The sequence below is a fragment of the Lates calcarifer genome, unplaced genomic scaffold, assembly GCF_001640805.2.
Source record: "Lates calcarifer isolate ASB-BC8 unplaced genomic scaffold, TLL_Latcal_v3 _unitig_882_quiver_1494, whole genome shotgun sequence".
Lineage (NCBI taxonomy): Eukaryota > Metazoa > Chordata > Actinopteri > Centropomidae > Lates > Lates calcarifer.
In genome coordinates, this window is record NW_026118066.1 from 608 (window position 1) to 23,072 (window position 22,465).

At 40.0% G+C, this 22,465-nt stretch overlaps 1 protein-coding gene across 1 annotated transcript; it reads right to left on the reverse strand.

Moving 5' to 3' along the window:
- Positions 1 to 1,475: 1,475 nt before the first annotated feature.
- Positions 1,476 to 18,853, reverse strand: LOC108880255 (hepatocyte nuclear factor 1-beta-A). The gene is made up of 10 exons (XM_018671713.2): positions 18,193 to 18,853; positions 15,982 to 16,181; positions 15,415 to 15,682; positions 15,094 to 15,317; positions 9,615 to 9,769; positions 8,247 to 8,373; positions 7,962 to 8,144; positions 7,193 to 7,311; positions 6,738 to 6,782; positions 1,476 to 3,689 (listed from the first exon to the last, which is right to left on the reverse strand). The coding sequence occupies exons 1-10, from the start codon at positions 18,570 to 18,572 to the stop codon at positions 3,669 to 3,671; spliced, it is 1,722 nt and encodes a 573-aa protein (XP_018527229.1). The 5' UTR covers positions 18,573 to 18,853; the 3' UTR covers positions 1,476 to 3,668.
- Between the last annotated feature and the right edge of the window lie 3,612 nt (positions 18,854 to 22,465).

Consider the following 22,465-nt stretch of genomic DNA (forward strand, 5'->3'; position numbering starts at 1 on the left):
ATCTGGCAGTTTTTGGTTGTTTTGTTGTCATTGAAGAATGAAAAGAATTTAAAGCGGCCATAAGACATTTTGTTATATTTACAAGGATGACAAGGCTACTTTTGTAGTGATGAACAGAGGCTTATCACCTGGTTCTGCTGTTCCCCTCAGGTCTATGGAGCTTCATGGTCTTTAAACTCAGTGTTTTGGTTTTATGGCTACAACTTTACTGTTTCTGTTCCAGAAAATTGATTGGGAATTGTTGAGGGAATCAATAAGGCATCGGACCAATAAGCAGAACCAATGGCATTGGTACGAGTATAATCTTCCCATCCCTGACAGACACAGTTAGAGAATAGCTGGTGAACATGGTGGGGCATTTTGCAGCTAAATAGCCTAATATTTTTTATAATAATATTTATAAATAATATTTCCCTCAGGCAAAGATGGAGAGCAAAGCAGAGCTAAAAGGAGAGTGAATATTGAACAATATTGAACAAGCTCAACTTAAAATGTGACAATATGTTAAAGTTGTGTTAAAGCCTTTTTCATACTGATATACAGGACTTACATTTACAGATGTTATACAGTGTTATTTGACTGAGTATAATGTGAAATCAGTGCATACATACAGCTACATGATACTGTATGTTAAAATCAAACAATAACTTTACTTCACTGAAAACCTCAAGTGAAGTCATGTGTCTTCTCCTCACAAGACCTTTGGGTGGCCAGAACTTTAGGTGCTATTGACATGTTCATGGTCCAAGGAACTGGTTTCTTGAAATGTGATGTGCACTTTAGATCTATGAACTTCAAAGAGGCTGTTTTCTTATCACACTGCAACACTACAACATCTTTTGTAGAGGCTATAAACAGACTGTATACACTGAACTGAACTGATCTGAACTTAGGTAACCTGTGTACTGTACTCATGCCAAAGTCCTTCTAACACCTCGGCTTACATACACATTTCAGATGCTTTCATTTTATGCTACATGCTACACGTTACTTTTGATTGGTAAGATAAGTTAGAAATACACTGCACGATCAATAAATAAAATATGATGTAAAATATGATTAGAAAATATGATAGATTCTTTAAAATGCTATATGTATTAAATGTATTTCACAACCCAACTGCCTATGAAATTGCTCACCTGAGCTCCACTACAACTTAAATGCTATTTACATCAGCAGTATCAGCAGTGTATATAGCTACACTATGTAAATTATTAATGTATTATACATGTTTTTCAAGATAATCATCATGATAGGACAATGTAAATATTTCTTTTGTTATTATACATTATACATTTTTGTTGCTAATACTTCTATACTTTTACTAAAATTTTGAATGCAGTGCTTTAACTTTTAATGGAGTATCTTTATACTGTAGTGTTGCTACTTAAGGATGTGTATATCTCTTCCACCACTGTTTTTTATCAGTCTGTTGAAATGTCTTTCTCTTGCACAGGAAGTAACCACAAAATGTATTCATTTTGGGAAAAAAAAACTTTTACTTGGAATATCAATATTTTCTCAGAAAGTATAAATAATGATTTATGATTGATTTCAATTTTATACAAAAATAATACATTAGGAGGGAAAAAAATCATGTCCTTCCACATAAGTATGAGTGCCCTCTGATCAGATGGCAATAGATGTGCCTATAACAGTCACAAACCAACCAACATAATAACAACAACAATGTAATGACCTAATATTGAATAGGAGACTGGATCTGCCACACTTATGATATGCAGGGTCTGATAGTCAAAAATGGCCTTTTTGTCTCTCTGGGTAGTTGTGGTGAAAAGAAAACATATTATTTATGCCAAATTTGGTATTTCAAACTTTCCCACTGTGTTCTGACAGAACTTGAAGTGAACTATTCAGGTGAACTCTACAGTCCATACAAAAAGTACCACAATCAGGGCCTACAACCTACCCCGTTATCGTAAAAAATGTAGCCTGGTGTATGTATGCTATGTGCATGGTATAAAAAGTAGGCCAATTTATACCAATCCATAATCCCAAATCGTTTTCTATCTGCTAATTTAAGTTAATGAAAAAATCAGCCAACTGCCCCGTCTGGCAACATTATTTGGGACAAATAAACACATTCAGTGTCAGAGGTCAAATTCGTGCGAAAGACGCAGGATGAAAGTTCACTTCGCTTCACCTTAATACTGTCAGTGTGGCAGCGTCTGTACCCACAGCAGCTGCTCCTCTCCCCAACATTTCTCAGTCTTTGTGGATGCCTCTAAGATTAGAGCAGCTGCTGTCACAACATTATCCTCTGTCATGTCTCTCTCCCTCACAAAATACCACACTGAAGATGACTGTTTTCTTTCTGAATACCTGTCAATATTTTTCATTCTACACTGTGGGGGTCCTGTGCCATGATTTGAGATGAGGAGTTATTGATAATATTTGTCCTATTTCTTCACATTCTGGCAGGAAGCAGGAGAGGGAGGAGGAGGGAGAGTCCCATTCCTGAAATTCACCTGAACCCGTGTGCAAACAAATGCCAGAGGTTTCCATGAAGGGGAAGGGCCACATTTAAAGTGTGTGAGTCAGTCCTCTCCCACAAGGCAAGATCAGATTTAAAGATATGGCAGGCTAGCTTTTGAGACATGGTGACAAGTTGAAGTTGCACCTACATTATGCGTATTTGTCACACATCCATCTGTCTGCTTTTGTGTTATTTATACAGGCAGCTTTATCAACAGCAACTCCAGTATAGTATAGTAATTGTTGGTGACTTCACTGATAGTGCATATTCATTTCCAGTCTCAAGTGTGTGGAGTTCTGTGCAGAATCCAGCTATACAAAGCATTGCATACAACTATAGACACATTGCATAGTCCTTTCAAGATTGTCAAAGTCTTTTTCAATCACAGTATACACATTGAACAACTCGAAATGATGAATCCCTTCAGGGACAGACGACATTCATCGCCTGCACTAATGCTAGTACATTAAACTGAGTGTGAGAGAATAACATGGAAGACTCCTTAAAAACTCAGTAAGAATGTCAAATGCATACACAAGATCAGCACAGGTTATTGTGATTGTCACACAGTTCTGCTCACATGCAAAGGCATCCAGGTACTTTGTGTGAGTGAGTGAATCGCCTTCACTTAGGTCCTTGAAGTTTCACAGAGGCTGTCTCAGTGTATCTTCATATTTCCACCTTAAATCACAGTGTAATATAAGTTGTCCCAGAGCCTTCATTCAGGTCCACGCAGTTCATGAGCAGTTTTTGCTGTTTGGTTTTTGTTCCTTTGTAATGTCACAAAAGAGGAGGACAGTACATTTTTCTAAAAAAAAGAGGGGGTAGGTTGTGAAAGATTGAATACTGTTTTCAAAGATTGTGTTAAAATCATACATCCTTGTTGATCATGTGTGTGACAGAGGGGGAAGTGGAATCCGGTCTCTTCACTTTCAGGTGCAGTGGCTTTTTTTTTTTTTTTGGTTTGTTTTTTTCTTGGTTTGTTTTCCTTCTCTGTCCCCATTTCTCATTTTCACCGCCTGGCCCTCCGTCGTCGTCACTCCTCTTGTTTGTTGACTGACTCATCATCCAGCGCGCCGTTGCCGGTTATTAAGAGTTGTCATGGTTACCGTGGTGAGAGGGTGGAAAAATGTGCTCCGGTTGCCGGGCACCAAGGAAGTCAAGGATGCTCTCACCAAGCTTGAAGAGGACACTGAAAAGGAGGAGAGGGAGAGAAATGTCAGACAAAGTGGGTCTCTGTTACGTAAAATAATAAATACAATCTGTCCAGTGACACGGGTATATATAATGTATATTGTTTCATAATAGTGACCTTACAAATGAAACCTATATAAATATTATTCGCATAAAGTAACTTAGTATATGTGCTCAAGTGCTGTCTGCAACTTCATCCCTCTACTGTACTCACATACTTAACTCACTACAGTTACTTTCTACCTTTTATATTACAAACACATAACACATCACAATTTTCTAAAATATGATGCATTGTTATAGGTTAAACTATTATATGTAAATATATACTTTTACAAAAAGGATGGTGTTGGTGATATTCAAATATGTTCTTGTAGTTTTTTTCCATAGAGCACCAAATGTGTATTAATCCACAACTGAAAATAGTCCCCAACAAATTCAAAATTTACTTCTGTTTGACTGATGTTTGCTAAAAAGTTACAGTGTCTACATGTTTCAGAGAATTAATCAGTATATTTGAAAAATAAAAATATATATTTGTGACCTTTTTTTTTTAAAATAATTACATCATCAGTAGGAACCATTGTGCTTGTGGCAGAGTAGCACAGACAGGGTAGGAAAGCCTTAAAGTTTTGAAGTATGTACAATAAACAACAACAACAACAACAACAAAAAAACTTTTAGTAAGGTTACGAATGCAGGTCTTTTACTTTTAACCAGGTATTTTTGTAGTGTAGTATTACTATGTTTTCGTAAGTAAATGATTTAAATACTTCTTCCACCACTGGTAAATATATCACCCCTGCACCTTCATGTGCCACACCTGACCAAATACATTCCTCATCCCTCTTGTCCTGACTCTGAAAAGCCTTGTTTCCATTGAAATGCTCTCTTTTTTAGATTGTTTGTGGAATTTATTTTTTTCCCTGCGTCTCCATGGGGTGGAGGCAGGTGACCCTGGTGTGACCCTGCAGCCAGCAAACAGCTTCACCTGATAAAGCTGACCCGCAGGTAAGACCTGAGTCATTAGACGCCATGGTCTGAGCAGAGGTGAGTTTTAAACAGTCTCAGGTATAGTGGAGGGTTCTCTGTAAACAATGAGTGTTATAAAGTCAGCACATGCCGGACAGAAGAAGGCTGACCCGGCCAAATAAAGTCAAGATAAGAAAATACCTGGGAGAGCCTGCAAGCTAATTGCTCTATAAATAAATGGGTTTGTGAAATGCCATGGGGTGATGATGTGACCCACAGGGTACAGCCAGTGGTGAAAGTAACCATGACCATTCACTGAATACTATGTTAAAGTACAATTGTGAGATACTTTATTTGACATGAGTATTTCCAGTTTAAGACACTAAACCTTTTCCTCCACTGAGGTGATCATTCTGCTGCTAAAAACTTGATAATTGATTAATAAAATTAATAATCCAATTTAAGTGTGAGTTTCATTGCATAGTTCCATGTTCTCAAACGTGAAAATTTCCTTGGTTTTACATTATGGTAAAATTAATATTTTCTCTGATATTTTATATATAGATTAATCTATGAAATAGAAAAAATGGCTTGAGACTCCAAAATTGTGTCTTACAGATGTTCCCCTGTTAACATCTTAGATGGTTTCATCTGTTTAAGACCCAAAAATTTAAAAACTTAAAAAGTAAAAGTAACTCCAACTTCAGCAGCTACATCAGTAAAATACAGTGTTAACAAACATAATATAAACATAATAATTATAATAATAATATGTCTTGTGGAACAAATTCTTTTACTTTTGATATTTAAGCACATTTTGCTGATGATACCTCTGCATTTTTACACAAATAGGATTTTAAATTATTATTGTTGTTATTATTATTATTATTGTTACTTTCACCACTGACTGTTTCAGCTTCAGTACAAAAGTTCAGAAAGAAGTTAAAAAGTTTACATAAATGTAAATTTTTTGTTATTATGATACTGTTTAATTTGTAGTTCATTAAATTACTCCACCTGCATAATTCAGTTTTTCTACAGTTTTAGTGTTAAAGTATTTTTCAAGTATGTTACCAAAAAGTTTTTTACAAAAGTTTTATAAAACTTTTTTAAAAAAACACAAAAGGGTCTCATTCAAAATATAGAAGAGATAGCTAGTTAAAGGGAATTTTGTTAAAGAACAAAATTATATTTTGAGCCAGCCATGTGAAGGGTCAACTTCTAATTTAGTAGGATTTATCATATATCAATAGAGGGTTTTTACATTGTGGCTTTGATCCTTCAAAACTGGTAGTCATGTAAAGGAGCTGAGTACAGTTATTATAAACATATACCTTAAATGTTTTGCAAAAGTGGATTAATAAACGGCTCATTGTGCCACACTTAAGCCAAAATGTGTCTATTTCATAGCCTCTGGGGGATTGGTGTTGCCTTCTTTACTATCATCTCATCAACCCATCAGTCTGTCAGCAGCAGCTCGGCGGGTACAAGAGCTCTGCCTCAGCGTGGGAAATTGAGCGTGTGAAAGCAGCGCGGTCAACATTTCAGGCTAGAGCGATCACCGAGAGCAGGGAGAAGTAGGAAAGAGGAAGAGGTGTAATTACAAAAAAAAAAAAAGAAAGAAAGAAAGAAGAGAAAAACCCTCTACCCCCCACCCACCCAGCCAACCTCATCTCCAGCCTCACTGTAGCATGGAGGAAAGTGGCGGGACACGAGGCTTGAGAACTTTGATTAACAGCAAGGCTCATTTCCTGATCACAGAGGTAACTCTGACCAGAGGAAAGTGAAAGGAGGGAGCGTTAATCAGAAGCCGTTCAGGCTGAGGGAACAGGTGATTGATTAGATGTCTGAGTGAGAGGAAATAGGAAATACACTCTATCCATATATCTGTCTCATCTGTTAGTTTGAGGTCAAACGAAAGCATGTGAACATCAGCAACAACCCCAAACGAAATCTTGTTAAAGCAAAAGAAACACTTGTGGGTGGCTACATGAAATACTTGATTTGTGTGGGCGATTCTGGTGATTTCACTCATTTTCAAACTGTGTGACTGAACTAATAAAATTGTATTTACCCAGGAGAGACCCCCAAGTTGCACCATCTTGTTTACAGGAGCATCCTAATGTGACAGGAATTAAACAAGTCAACACACCATCATAAAATACACACTTCTCCTCCCCTGTTATGATCTAGTTCCTGCTGTTAGTGTGTGTGTCAATCGAGTTGTTTCTCTCAATCACATCAGGGTGAGGGCGTGAGTGTGATTTTTGTTCATCAATAGGAAGTGAGTGAGCTGATTAAAGTGTCACCTTTTGAAAGAGACAGCCCACCCTGTTGCAAAATGTAAAAATTACCCTGCAGCAGCAGCAAAAACCCCAGTTATATAACACATATTTGATGCTGATTCTCATGCAGAAACCCCCGTAATGATCACATGGACTAAAATCTACAGTGACAGGCAGACAGAGGTGAGAAGGTGCATCTAACTGTGACTGATAAGATGTGATGTGACGGCGGGTAAAGACTCACCGTCTTGCTAGAGGACATGGAGCTGAGGGTGCTGATGCTGTTGGCGTCTGTGACCACCATGGCCGAGGGGAAACGTGACGGGTGGGAATATTGTGGGGGCTCCTGCTTGTGAGGATACACTGCAAATGAAAACAAGAAAATATGTTGTTATTATTACACCTCCACAATCCTATAGAATCAATAATAACTGTATTTATGGGTTACATCAGGTAAGTTAACAAACTACCTTCTTCCGAGGATACCAAAGCCATAAGGTAGGTTAAAGGTTTGTGCAGCTTTCACCTTCTGCTTTTAATATTAGGAGACAGTTTGGGAACTTTTTCTCTAAGGTTTGACTCCTCTGTTCGTGTAGGCAGAGATGTATCCACACATGACATCAAAATTGAATTTTGGGAAAGAAAATCAATTCTAATAGATCATAACAGGGGTTTTTTTCTTTTACTTTTCTCCAATTATTCAATTTTCTTGCGAAACATGTAGGGTCTTTAATTTGTCAGTCCTCTGGAAATTATTCAAACAAAAGGAAATTTAGAGCTGCAATGATCACCTCATTCTGTCGGAAATTATAACAGGTGTTTTTTCGCTTTTTTCTTTTGTCATTTTATAGACAAAGCGAGTAATTGAAAAAAACAATCAACAAACTGATAGACAATGAAAATAATCATTAGTTTCAGCCCTGTAGACGCTGTTTTAAGGCGACACAAGCCAAAAAAAAGTCAAGAAGCACAGTAGAAAACAAAGTAGAAGAGAATAGAAATGTGTTACTGACTGTGTGAGTGTGTGACAGTAGCCATGAATGGCTGCTGGCTCATGTGGCTGGGGGACTGCTGCATCAGGCTCTGCTGGTGGGGGCTGTGGAGCTGCTGGGAAAACTGCACTGGCTGCAGTGCTGCGAGGCTGCCCGCCACGCTATTGATCACTGGCACCGTCTGAGACTGTGATGTGTTTAAACCTGGTGAGTTGCAGCAAAAAAAAACCCATCAAGTTAGACCATGTGGCGATAGTGTAAACTTTTCTTTTGTGTTCTAGTCCCACGGAGGGACGGAGGACTTACTCTGTGCTATGGCCATGACTCCAGATAGAGGCATGATGAGGTTTTGTGTCTGCTGGTGACTGTGATGGGAACTGTGGATGTTGGTCAGCGTGCTGACTGGAGGAAGTCCTCCACCTGAGCCGGAAATCTGGAGAAAGATGAAAGCAAAAAAACAAAACAAAAATGACACCACTGTTTTATGGCTGTCCCATTCTTTATAACAGACCACAACACTCATATAAATTCACATGAATTTGTTTTCAAAATGAAATTGATGTTGTCTGCTAAACAAACAACAGACATAAATGTTGACTTAGTTCAGATTCTTTTGTATAACACGAAGCTTGAGTAACTCCACTCACACACAGCACACAAGCAAATACTGATAAGGAACAAAAGGTAAAGAAAAGAAAATCAAGCTAAAAATGTGCGCAGAGAAGACTGTGCATTAGTTTGTGTAGCACAGTGACGGTGTTTGTACCTGCGTGTTGGTTTACACAAATGAGATGATTATTTGCAAAGAAAACACAGCTGTAACCAAAATAACATGTACGCATTTACAGTCATGTCTCTTTTGACTGGGATCCTCCCGCTCGAAGGGGCTGCGTCTGTTTGACTACTGCCAGCTGCCCACAGGGGAGAGACCGGGCAGACACACATCTGCAGATAAGAAACTGTCAGCTCTGACCTGCTGCACACTGCACTGCCTGCCCTCACTCTCGTCATTTCACATAAAGCTGCTCCAAAAGGCAGAAGTGTTATGAACTGACAGGGAAGTTGGTGCACAGTATTCAGCAAGTGATTTGCATAATTTATATTTTTTTGACCCAGAGCAAGATAAATGTTGAAACTGAAGGATTTTGTACTGCAAGGCAATTTAAGGAATATTGTCTTTTGAACACATCGTATTTCAAAAGTACTGTTGCACCACTACTCAAATGCTATGGGTCCTTGCACAGGTTTCCTTGTCACTGATCAAATATTGGACTAGGGCAGAGGGGAGAAACTCTGAAGTAGAAAAAAAAAAAGGAAGCATTGGGCATAATCAAATGTTGGCGTCATTTCTCTGGCAGAACAAGCAGCGCTCCACCTGCGGCCCCTCTTTGCGAGGCATTTAATCAATAAGAACAGAATGTTTCTTTGTCAGGTTTATTGGCTGAGTGATGTACATGCCTGGTGCACTCTGGTGAAGGCTGTGTGCTAAGTCCAGCCATGGCCTGCCACCCCAGCTCCACCTTCCAAACAGAGCAGCACAATGTGCTAATTGTTGGCTCTTGCCAGTTGGTCCATGGGAGAGGAGGTTCAGGAACCTGCTTTGTACGTTTATGCTAAACGCAGGCCTGGTCTTATCTAATCTGAGGCCACGAAGGACCAGGTGTGTTCACTCACCATTTTGGCGTCAGGTGACAGCAGACTGTGGCTGTGGTCCAGTCCCCCCGGAGACACCTGTTGGAGCACTGACTGGCTGGTCGCCATGGCGTTGCTACTGTGGTGACTGATGGTCGTGGAGGAGGTGACCTCACCGGGGCCTTGGCTGTAACGCACTGAGAAAGAGAGACAGAGAGAACGAGTGGGTTAGTTTCACTTGTCTCGTGTGCTTCAGCTTACGACGGTTATGTAGGGCAGAGAGATAGCGGCGCTGGCCTCATACTGCAATGAGCAGTGCCGCTGTCGCTCCAACCAACCAGACTCACTCGTTCTTTGACTCAGCCGGGTGAGGACAGAGCAAACAAACACACTGACCCGTCCACTGCTGCTATCTGCGTAGCTCAGCCAAGGCCATTCGCTGAGCACACACACATACACTCACAACAGCAGAGCTCCCCTTGGGCTCAGCACAGAAACGCTACTGATGATGTCCAGACGTTGCGTCAGTGTGAAGTGTAGCCAGTGGTGGAAGAAGTATTCAGATCATTTACTTAAGCAACAGTACCAAAAATACGGAGTCCCAAGTAAAAATCCTGCATCCATACTATCAACAACATGCACTTAGTATCGAGAATAAAAGCACTTGTTCTGCAGACTGACATATCATTATATATTACATTACTTGTAGCTGCTTGCAGTGGAGCTCATTTTAACCACTTTATATACAGTTTAGATCAGTGGCTCACAGCCCACCCAAAGGGCCACCAGATAAATCTGAGGGGTCATGAGAAGGAGAGGAGAGAAGAAAAAAATAAAGTTCTGCTACATAAATTTGAATATTTTTTTGGACAGTGTATTTTCTAAGCTTAATATATGTTTTTTTATGTAAAATCTTTCAAAAATGTAGTAACTAGGAACTTCTGGTAACTCAAACATAGAGGTGTTAAAGTAAAATATTTACCCTGAAATATAGTGGACTTAAGGTATAAAGTGGTAGGAAATTGACCTTAAAAATGACACGGTACAGTACTAAGTAAATGTACTTCCCACCACTAAATTTCACAATATTTTCTCCATATTAGCAGTAACATTGCAATGAAATTGAAAATCTGCTTTTAGTGCCATCACTTAATCCCGTGTCTAGACTACTTGCTGTCTCTCATTGGAGGGCCAGAGAAATGCCTCACCCTCCCAAACAAACGTCAATCAAATTACTGTTTGCTGATGCAGGCCCCCTCTGATACCAACAGAGAACAAACATTACACAATTACAAGCAATGTCAAACACATTCTTATCCTGTAGTCTCAGCCCCACACAGACACACAGAGACCGCCCCTCCCTCAGTGACAGTGTAGAGACAGACTCTGTTTGCAGAGTCTCAGATCTCACATCTTCCCCAACCCCTCCGTCCCTGACCCAGGTGTGATAGCCCAAATGCCCCCGCCGAAGTTGCTCAGACATGACAGGAAACAGCGCTGTACAACTATTTTGAGATAATAAAGAAGGGAGAGGCACTGACACTAAATGTGATCACTGAGGGGGGAGGCATTGATTTCTTGTCACTCCTGGAAGCTGGAACAGGATATGTTTTCAGATATTTGCCTCAGGTATCAAGGAAACAAATCATCTTTGGTAGAGAAAAGCCTTTGTGTGGTTGGATGTTTATAGACTCATGTATACAAGATACTGTACATTTATAAGCAATAATTTGACATTTTGGGAAACTGTTTATTCACTGTCTTGCAGAGAGGTAGATAAAAAATTGACACCACTGTACTGTCTGTGCTAAATGGGAAGCTACAGCCAGTAGCAAGTTAGCTTAGCTTAGCATAAAAACTGGAAACAGTGGGAACAGCTATCCAGGCTTTATTAACAGGTGACTAAATTGAACAACCAACATTTAATTGGATTTTGTTCCTATTAAACAAACAAGATTGCAGAATATTTTTGCCAACTAATTTTCTGTCAGATTTACCAATTGGCTAATGAACAAGTCGTTGCAACTCTAAACAAGACATACATACATTTTTTTGGTACCTTTGGAGTGAACCAGGCTAGCTGTTTCCCCCTGTTTGCAGTCTTTATGCTAAGCTAACTTTCTTTAGGCTCTAGCTTCATATTTAACAGGTAGACATGACAGTGGTATCGATCTTCTCATCTAATTCTTAGACAGATACCTAAATTCCAAACACTGCAATGACTGAAGCAAAGCCACAGGGCCATATTTCATCCTCTAAACTATCTATCTTCCATTTTGCACAGACTTCATATTGTCTCCTGCAACATACTAGCAACCCCACAACACTCCACCGCGCCTTGTAAACATAGCTGCAGAACAATAAAGCACTCCATTGGACTCATGACCCCCATTGCCACACAATAGAAGAGGACTCATAAAAAGGCAGTTATCTTGGGGCTGGGCGACCTCTTAAAGTGTCAGAAGGAGAAAAGGATGCTATTCAAGCCAGTTTTGTTTCTTTGGGTTCAGCAGTAATTCTAACTGCAGGGAATCTCGGAGTGCGTAAGGAAGACTTCCACAATTTAAACTCAAACACTTTGGGTTTCAAGAAAGCTACAAGGAACAGAGGGTTTTCTTATCGAGTTAATTCTTGTACATTTTTTTTTCATCTTGCCTTTGAATAGCAAGATTCTGTAAAACTGAATCTTTGCTCTGGAAAGATGACACAACACCCAGAGGAAGTTGGGATTTCTCTTCCAGAGCAGGGGGAGGGTGGGAACTTCAGAGGGGGAGTGGTAGCAAGGATCTTCAGCAGGTTTAAAAGGCTCTAGCTCCCTGCGTGACCCATGTAATATCAAAGCCTGCCTCCCCAACCCCAGGCAGCGCTCATTGTAGTGCCGCTGCATATGACAGACCTCCTGGGTCTCTGCAGGACGTATCCAGTCTCTTCTTTGTGGCTCTCTGGGAGACACAGAGCAGTGGAAAGTGCAGAGCTAGGCCATCTTTTCTCTGTGTGGGTCCCTGTTTCAAGCTAGCCTGAGGTAACGGAAAGCAATGCAGCCCACGGGTAACGCCCCCCACTGCTGTATCTGATCTGGAACTTCTGAGTCTGCTGGTTTTGTAATGTGCAGAACGATGCAGCTCAGCTTACACAGCAATAATTCAATTTTATGGTGATGCCAGCTGCCAAATTACCAGTAGCCAGACTGTTTACACTTCACATAGAAGTACCAGAAGAACCTAGGAATACTTGACATTTAAAAGAGAAGTTTTAGAGAGGAAATCACTCTTTGGTGGAACTGTTAACATCTTCAAGACATCTGAAAATTGACATGTTTTTTCTATAGAACAATGTTACAAGGCTTAATAATAAGCGATGCTTTGTATTTTTGTAAGATTACCTTATGTATTTTATGTAAAATCTTAATCTGACAAGATCTCAGTTATCAAATGAATATCGTCAAGTAAGAAAAAGTTTAGACTAGATTAGAATTTGCTTTTTTGGTGAAATAATTCAATACTTTTCCTCTTTGGCTTAAATGAAACATCTTTTGTATGTGAAATCTTTTAAAAATGCAAAAGTAAGCAGACACCACTAGTTAGTAAAGCTGTCAGATGAATGTAATGTAAGTTATGATTTAGTCAACTAATTGTGACAGAACCTGTTAGTGGAGATGAATGCTTCAAAGTAAAATCCCATAAATGAGATGGATTACTTGAGCTCAGTAAACACTGTTAGTCGATGAACAACATTGCATAGGAACACAGGTGCATGCTCACATGAGCCTGATTACAAACTATGTAATCTGCCTCAGATCAGTTTCATTTCCGAAAGTAAAAAAAAAAAAAGGCCACCGCCAACACTGCGTGTCACACTGTTTGACTGTCTATCCAGTTGTGACCAAATGACCAATGAACTGAAACAGAATCAATAAAAACTCCTCAAGTAAGAGGAGTTTCTTTGATCTGACCCAGAAGTGACCTCCCCTGTATGACTGAAGGTAAGGAGGGATTGGGTGGTGGTGGTGGGGTGTTACTAGCTTTCTCTATAGGCAATGAAGGGGTCATCAGTCCTGTCTGGCCAGAAAAGAGCCAATACCCTGGTGGACAGCTCCTGCTGCTCCAAGTCTGCGACCAGCCTCAGCAACTTTACTAATGCCCATAAAGGTGAGGGGGGAGGCTTTAAAATCAGTCCTCCTTCGAGCCCAGCAGAGATAAATGAACCTAGGTTACAGTCAGTGCAGTCTTCTAATACACCACAGACAATGGGACCCCCTGCTGAGGCAGAGTATAGAGAGTAGAAGTCAGAGGAGCCCCTTATCAAAGGCCTGGGAGATGTAGTAGCAAAGGGTTTTAATTGTCCATTAAGCATGCATAATACAGGCCGTGCCCTAGCAACGCAATGAGACGCCCCGCTGGGATATTATTGTCAGGCCAGGGGCTGACACTGAAAAACAGCTGATGCTGTCGGCAGGATGCCAGCAGGACACCTTGTAAGCAGCCAGCTGAGGGGTTTTGGGACAGCGAAGCGCTTTCTGCCATGCACCGACCTCTCCTTCTCTTCTGCAGCCTTATCGCTGACCCCTCTGCCTTTGTAACCTGGGGTCAGTGCCTGGTCAGGTGTTCTGAGCAACAACAACAACCAACCAAAAAAAAAAAAAAAAACCCTCAAGCAAACAGACAATCCACAAGTGGGACCAGTTTATCCAAAGGTAAAAGAGCAAGCCAAGGCAAACAGTTTGTTTTCCCTTCAAAGCTCGCCTCGTGTTCGAACACGAGAGGACAACAATAGGCTCCGAGTGACTCTCTCAAATCACAGTTTTATGGAGGGTGAGTGATGGCATGGTGGATAATGCTCTGCGAGGTCTATTAGCTTTGTTTTTATGTCGTGTACACCAGGTAGACTCAGTCAATACTAATTACTCAGAAGGCAAACATCAGGTCAGGGTGAAATGGTCAGAGCGGTAACGCGTGGCTTTCCCTTGTTTTGGCAACTCTCTGAGCAGAGTCATTAGCAACCTGCATGGGAGGAGGAAATGTGGAAATGGACAGCGTTAACATCGAGGTGGATCTGGATGTGTCCGTTCTCCCCTCCCTGACCCTGGCCTGACCCTGGCCCGTCACAGGATTGCTGCCCTTTGTGTTGTGCTTCTCCATGCTGACTTTGGAGTGGAGATTGCAGGTACAATGTGGATTGTTCCCAGTGTGTTTTCAAAGATCAGAATAACAATGGCATTTGCTCAGCTCACTCACTCACGCTCATTGATCACTTGTCCCCTCTTTCTCTGCCTCTCTGATCACATCAACTCTAACCTTTTTCTGGCAGCAGTTTCACGTCCTTTTTTTTGGCTTTGTTGTCAAAAAATCATCTGGGAGTAAACACCTTAAATTTCACCTGCAAACTGAGGTTAGCACATGTTTTCTGTGACTAGTTATGCTGAATGTTTCTACATAAGCAAAAAATCCGCACATGTAACATTTAAGCCAAAAATAACCTGCTCTATGTGATGTATGCAAATCAACGCCACCTGGCATCTTACTGGGGGGTGAAGCGCTGGTCTGGGGGTGGTGCGGCGAGCTGTGCGACAGCAGAGGGTTGATAGTGTGGGTCGGCGCAGCAATGGCGTCCATGGCCAGCTTCTGCCTGAAGGCTTCTTCCTTGCGCCTGTTGGCAAACCAGTTGTAGACCCGCACTTCTGTGACCAGATTGGAGCCAAGGCCCTGCGCTTTGGAGGGGGAGACGCCTCGCTGAAGACACTCGGCCCTGCAGGGGAGAACAGAAGGTGAAGTCACTCAATTTTGACATTGCTTGGGAAGTATTTTCCTGAGAGGGTGCAGAGTGAGGCGTCATGTTTATCTACCTGTTGCACTCTTCTACCAAAGCCTCCCTCTCCTCCTTGCTGGGGTTTTTCTGCCGCTCGTAGGCCTGGTACAGGATTTGCTGGGATGCGGGCCCCCACTTGAAACGGTTACGTCTCATTTTCTTGCAGGAGGGTTCACTGCCCACCTCGTCACCAGGCACACCCATGCCCTGACTGGACGGGTTGAACTCTGGGAAAAAAAACACCGGATCCTGATTGCCTTTGTCTGTCATATTGCTGCCAGAACCTTGTGTTGCTTGGTTGAACTCTGAAAAATAAGAAGAGGTACATTCAATAAAATCCAAATTCAAAATGCTTTCTCTCAGCACAAAAACACAAGGAAAAGACAGATATGTAGACACACTATAGAGGTGTTTTCTATCCTTTAGATACATCACGGCAAACTTCATAAGATCTATTGCTGTGGGTGCATCTAGCAAGATGAGGAAATGTCCAATCCAACTTCATATCCCTACAGGGTTTGAAACCCAAACAAAGCGCTGTGCTGCAGCCAACGCCACATTACAGGCCAGGGCCAAGCTGTGAGAAACTCAAATATTAACTTACGTCGGAGAATTTCCCGCTGTTTCCTGACATACCAGGTGTAGAGGGCCGCTCGCTTCTGTGTTTTCATGGGCGTGCCCTTGTTGAGGTGCTGGGAGAGGTGAGACTGGTTCAGCCCCGTGATGTCCACCACCTCCCGTTGGGGGATGTTGTGCTGCTGCATGTAACCTTTGATCATGCGGGCAGCACGCCACGGATCCTCTCTGGGTTCAGATAAAACACAGGAGCGGAAAACACAAGTCATTTCACCGCTTAACTACGCCCAGCTTTCAGAGGGGAACAGTAAAGAGTAGAACCAGTTAGGTTTTTGGTCTGTGTCACAAAGAAATGAATAGAAATACATGAAGAAATGCTTCATGCAGCATGCTTCAGTGCTAAGAGGAGAGGATTTTTAGATGATTTTAGCTTTGTTCACAATAAAAGGTGTTTATTTAAATCTATAACAAAATATAGAGACACAGAAAGAGTCTTATTAAACACACAGCCGCTCATGAACTTGTTCCTTCCTCTTAGCTTCCCTGTTTTTCAAGGCCTTAGGTTTAAAGGGGCTGTAATGATAATAAGTCCCCTCACAGACAACCCATTTATCATTGTAGCCCGCTCAATAGGCTGTAAATATTTTCAAAGGTTAGTTCAAGTGGATTCAGGGAGGTTGAGAAACTTGGACTTAGTATTTGGTTCAGATTTCAGCCCTGGAAAGAGTTAGATTATATGTCTGTGTAAATTCAAAGCAAGAACGAATTCTGAAAATATAAAAGAAAGGACCTCAAAGCTGAGCAGCAAATCATCAGACAGGCTGACAAAACTTCTGATGAGTAAAAAGATGTTTGTCAGGTTTTGGAAAAACTATAAAACTTGGCATCAGTCTACAAAAAAAAAAATCTAAATAAAAAAAAAATCAACATATGTGTTATAAAACAGTAGTTAGTAATACATGCACATTTTAGGTTTTACTTGATTATTATATGACCAAATGCTCCTTAACAGATCAGTCAGGATTACAGTCATATATTTGTCTCTAAAATTAGAGATATTAGCGAAAGAAAAGCGAAGTTCTGTGGTAAAATAATTTTTTTTTTTTCGTTTTTAAGAATTTACTTGTATCCGTATGCACTTTGGCTCTGTTTGCAAATGTAGCTTTAAAAACGCGCAGAATCTTACCTGTAGATTCAGCCCTTCACGTTTATGCATTATTGCAGCGAAGCGTTAACAGCACTCGGAGGTAAAACGGAGCCTTATACCGTACAGTCAGAGATTAGCAGGCCCAGACACACTGACATCGGTAATTATAGCAAATCTACACACGTCTGTTTGTTTTGGAGAATGTGGAGGCCTACATCTAAGTCTGCGGGTTAAGTGGGAGATGTTAGTTTATAACTTTTGACAATGAATAACCAGATCTCCATTCACTCTAATCACACGCCACTGTGTATCTTTCAGTTGATGATTTATAGAATAAAATTAATAATAACTTAACTACACGTGGGTTAGTTTTGATTTTTCTCCGCTGCTGTTGGAGCCTCAAATATTAGTTTTACAGTGACACAAGTGGCCTGAGTGGAGATAATTAGAAATAAATAGCTGAAATGTATGACGTCTAATTAGGATTTTTTTTTTTTCTTGTCATGATGTGTTTACAGACGCATGAGTAAATGGTAAAAATAAAGCTTTTAAACTGTAGCCTAATTTTAATTAATGATTAGATAATTCAGTCTTATTATTATTATCATTATTAGAACATTTATATTATTATGCAAAGTTGGTATTATTCTTTTTATTCCCAGTCGCTTCCATTCACTCGCTCCTCATGTAGCCCCTTGCCGGATTTTTATCGTTGAGAGGTGGAGTATAGTTAATAATAAATAGATCTAAGTTCAGCTGATATTTTGCAAAGGTAAAGAAATAATAATCTGTGTGGATAATTAGTAACTAGAATGTGAAAACCGAGCCGTGGCGGGTTATTTTAAAATTGTAAACAGAGAGAATGAAAACTGTTTCAGGATTATAAAAACCTGTTTTTTTTATTTTCCAGGATTTAAAACTAATTGATTAGAACTAATTTAAAAAATTAAAAGCGCCCAGAGGGAGTTACAATGAACAGAATAAGACTGTATGAGCGCTTATTTTCACTTTCTCGTTTCACCTTCATACTGCCGCGACTTTGCTCAATTATAACCACTTTTTACAATCGACCGAAGTAGCAGGAAAACTTACGCCAACATGCGGTCCACCTCCGCCCTTTGCTCGGCGGCCTCCTCGGTGTTGAGCGACTGGAGCTCCTTCAGTATCGGCGGGGTATCGTAGTCGTCCCCGTCCTCGGAGCCCTCGTCCCCGGACAGCTTGCCCTTGCTGTGGCCGTTGGTGAGCGTGTGGAAGACGGGCTTCGAGTCGACGTCCGCCCCGTTCATCTTTCCGCTCTGAGGAGGAGCGGGAGACATGGACAGGCTCTCCAGTTTTACTCCAAAGCCCGGCGGGCTGGGGTCCATATCGTCCAGGGCCTGGATCAGAACATCTTTGGTAACTCCTGAGTCCAGCAGGGCGCTGAGGAGCTCCTGCTGCAGGGATGTCAGCTTGGATACCATTTTAGAGAACATTAAAACATATAGGCCTGCTGTGCGCGCGCCGGAGCAGAGTGGGGAAAAAAAGTTAGGTTTAAAAGAAAAAATAATAATAATAAAGTTCCTTTTCTCCTCTCTGGTCCGGTGTTGCGGGAAGTTCACTGCTGACACCTGCTCCGAGAAGCTGCTTCACTTCCCTGTAGGAGGGGAGGATGGAGCTACTTTGCCATGATGCTTTCTGAGCGCAGGGGAATATAAAACATGGTAATGAGTGGGCCGGCTGATGGGAGCCTTATGTAAATCCACAGAATAAGGCCCGCTCTGGGCCGAGGTAGACATGTGTTTACACTGCTGCACTGCTGCTTTTATTGGCTCCCCTTATCAGCAAAACTTTGATGGACTTTGGACCCTGTTGTATATGCCATAAAGACTTTTAAGAAAGGCGAAGCGGCACATAGGTTTACATCGCTGGATCACAGACTCTCAACGGTGGTTTTATTTCACAGGAGCTTCTCTCTGAGCCAATGTTAGGACTTTGCAATATTGTAATTCATTTAATAGTTTATCTGTTTACTGGGGGAAGGTTCATTTTTGTTTTTAAGGACATTTATATTGTTATTAAGCGTCATCATGATTAGTAGTAATGAGATAATCATGATGGTGCTGATGGTGCTGTTAATGAGGTGTTGTCCCTGTCCTCATGAATTCAGCTTTGTTTCCTTTAATGAAGCCAAATAATCTCATTAGTTTCAACCAAATATCTCACATTGCAGGGCAATAGAGAAATACATGGTAACACATTATGAAGACATTGTTTCACTTCAGCTTTAAAAAGTGTAACTTTTTCAAAAGCAGCCATATTGTGGCTGGGCAGTGATAAAATATTTGATTATTACTTCAAATATAAGCTGTCATGTCCCTACAGTATGTTTATAAACCTTGAAAATGTGGGACAAAGAGTTTAAAACTTTCAAATAGCCTCAGTCGTCGTCGTTATCTGAGCACACTGACATGACACAATATATGTAATAAAACTATTTAAGTGCCTTAAAATGCTGAATGAAATACCTACAGTTTTATCTTACTTTGCACATTTAGAAAAAGAACCATAAACCTTTCAGGAGTTAAACAAACTCCTTAATCATTAATGTAAGAGCAGAGTGGGGTTAATAAGGATAACAAGTTACCCCCCTTTTTTCTTTTTTTTTTACCTTTTGCATGGTGGGAAACATTCTGCAAATAAAACCACAATTAAGTTGAATTTGTGTGTGTGTGTGTGTGTGTGTGTGTGTGTGTGTGTGTGTGTGTGTGTGGTGTGTGTGTTTACAGAGGGATTCATTCACACGGTCAGATGCAGCGCGGTGTAAAGTGTTCAGTTTGATTTAAAAGTTCAAGCAAACCCAGTGAAATAAATGTTGTCATCTTTATTAAATGTAAGTTTGTAGTAGATGACGATGGCAATAGACGATGCGAACAAATGAGATGTTAGAGGCTGCAACGAATAAATTCTGAGAAGTCGGAAACAATCCGTGGAAAGAGTTGACTTCATTTCGCTGTTGATAATTTATATGAGCCTGATTTTTTTTTTCCTCGAAAGTAAAAAGTAACCTGTTGTAAGAGCAAAGGATCCTTAATCTTAAATCTGCAGAACTGAAGGTGAGCTGGATCATGACCAAGACTTTTCAGTATTAAACGCACTGTCAACATGAATTCATGTACAGATGTGGCTGCTCTAGAGCATGTTGTTATCATTTTTAGTTTGAGGTGAGAACAGAACACGCAGGTCGAAATATTCATGTTTCCACCCTCAAAGTTTCAATTATTTTTTAAATTAAACTGCAGCTGCGATGTTCACGGTCACAACATATGACACTCAGTTGCAGTCTATCCCTGTCCGTGAAGGTTATAGTATATAAACTGATGATCATTTCATTTTGGTGTTGTTGAACTGAATTGCATTTTACTCACAGGTGTTTCTATTATTTTGTCCACACCACATATATCACTAAAATACAGGGTGATGAACTAAATATGACTCAGTGTGTTGACATGTTGCTCCTTTACACCAGCTTGGGGTTTATTCTGCTCAGTGTGTTTATCAGAAATGATTTTTAAAAAATCAATAAAAACATTAAATGGCATGTTTGATGTCATTTTAAAGGCTCATCTAGAGACAGACATTATAAGCTATAGCTTCAGCTAAATGCTGTGATATGAGGCTCTGGGTCACGCTACATATTTGTACCTTTACAGATAAACATTAAATAAATGCAACCAGGTGCAGAAACATCTGTATTAGATTTAGTTTTAGTACAATTCATACAGAAATATGACTTGTGACACATTTTAAAATACAACAAATGTCAGAAAATAGTGAAAAATGTCTGTACCAAGTTTCCCAGAATTTTTGAAAAGCTAGAATCAGTCAATTTTGATATTTTTGCTTTAAAATTACTTAAATTGAATATCAAAATAGTTGCCTGTTTCTTTCTATTGATCAACTGTTTAATTAAGTTACACCTGCTGAGCTCCTTGGTTGAGAGTTTCCAGTTTTTGGAAAGATATCCAGGATTTTTCCAGGATGAAAGTAAGAGACACACAGCAGGAAGTGTGTGGTAGGGAGTATTAATATTCACTACTTCAATAAAACTACTAATACCACACCATAAAATACTCTATTACAAGTCATGTGTTGAAAATGTTATTTGAGTAAAAGCATTATCAGCTAAAGTATGATTTAAGAATTAAAAGTAAAAGTACTGAATAGATAAAAATGTATCTCATTACTGAAACTGCTAATGCATAAATGTTCAAGTAGCATTTTGCTGATGTTGTTGGTTGAGATTTTGGTTACATGTTATTTTACAGCCCACAGCTTCCTGTAATTCCCTAGAAAGTAACTGTAGATTCACCTGACGTTTCCAGGGAAGAAATGGATATGCTGTTTAACTTATTAATGTCGATTGTTACCTAGATAGTATTATGGTCGGCCATGAAGATTTTAGTCAAACATTTCTCCGGAAATCAATGAACGAGAAGACAAATAACTTAATCAGAACATTGTCTGTTCTTTACATATAATTTGTACTAATTTACAATGTTTTTTTAAATCCTATAAATTATACTCTGATATAGCATGAGCTGAAAATGTAAGTGCTGCCTTTGTATGCTGTTAGTTTAACCTATATTCTCATCATACATTTTGTATGGACAAGCTTGGTAACTAGTGACTGCAGCTGTTAGATAAATGTAGTGGTGTAGAAGTATAAAATGAAGTGTAATGGAAATACAAATTAAAATACCTCAAGTACTGCACTTAAGTAAATGTCCTCATTTACATCCCACCACTGCAAATGATATCAAACCAACTCAAATAAAATAATCTTCCTCCAGACACTCAACTTTTTCTGTAAGCAAAAAACACAAAACAAAACAAAAACCAAAACAAGGCGACCACAGAAGCCACTGACCTCCCCTGTGAATATGTATGATGCTTTACAACAAGATACTTAGCCAATTATTGGTCAGACGTGTAATCTTTCAGTGTAGTATCAATGTGGTTGATCATTAGTAATACACAGGATTGCCTTAAACCCATTAGTGCCAGAGCCAATATGCTTAGTATGAGTTTGACCCTGCAGCAAATGATTATGATAATCATAATGTAACCTTTAGGAGAATATAACAACTAAAATACCCCAGTTACAATACAGGAAGAGATAAAAACACCATAAAGCTCAACTAGGTCATTAAAATTCACTGCTGAGTCTAGGAGATATTTTTTTAAAGTTCTCTATGGGAGGGTTAATTATTTTTATTATTCTGATGTTTTATTAATGGAACTTTTTGTTCTAACATCATCAAAGGCCTGATAGTTGCACCTCTCATCTAAAAGTCCATTGCTGCTGCTGCTGCTGCTGTTGCTGCTT

Coding starts and splice junctions, on each gene's coding strand:
- LOC108880255 (XM_018671713.2), bottom strand. CDS start 18,572: ATGTTCTCTAAAATGGTATCCAAGCTGACATCCCTGCAGCAGGAGCTC. Junction 15,683..15,981: donor ACAGCGGGAAATTCTCCGAC/GTAAGTTAATAT, acceptor CTTATTTTTCAG/AGTTCAACCAAGCAACACAA. Junction 9,770..15,093: donor GACCAGCGCTTCACCCCCCA/GTAAGATGCCAG, acceptor TCTCTTTCTCAG/TGCGTTACAGCCAAGGCCCC.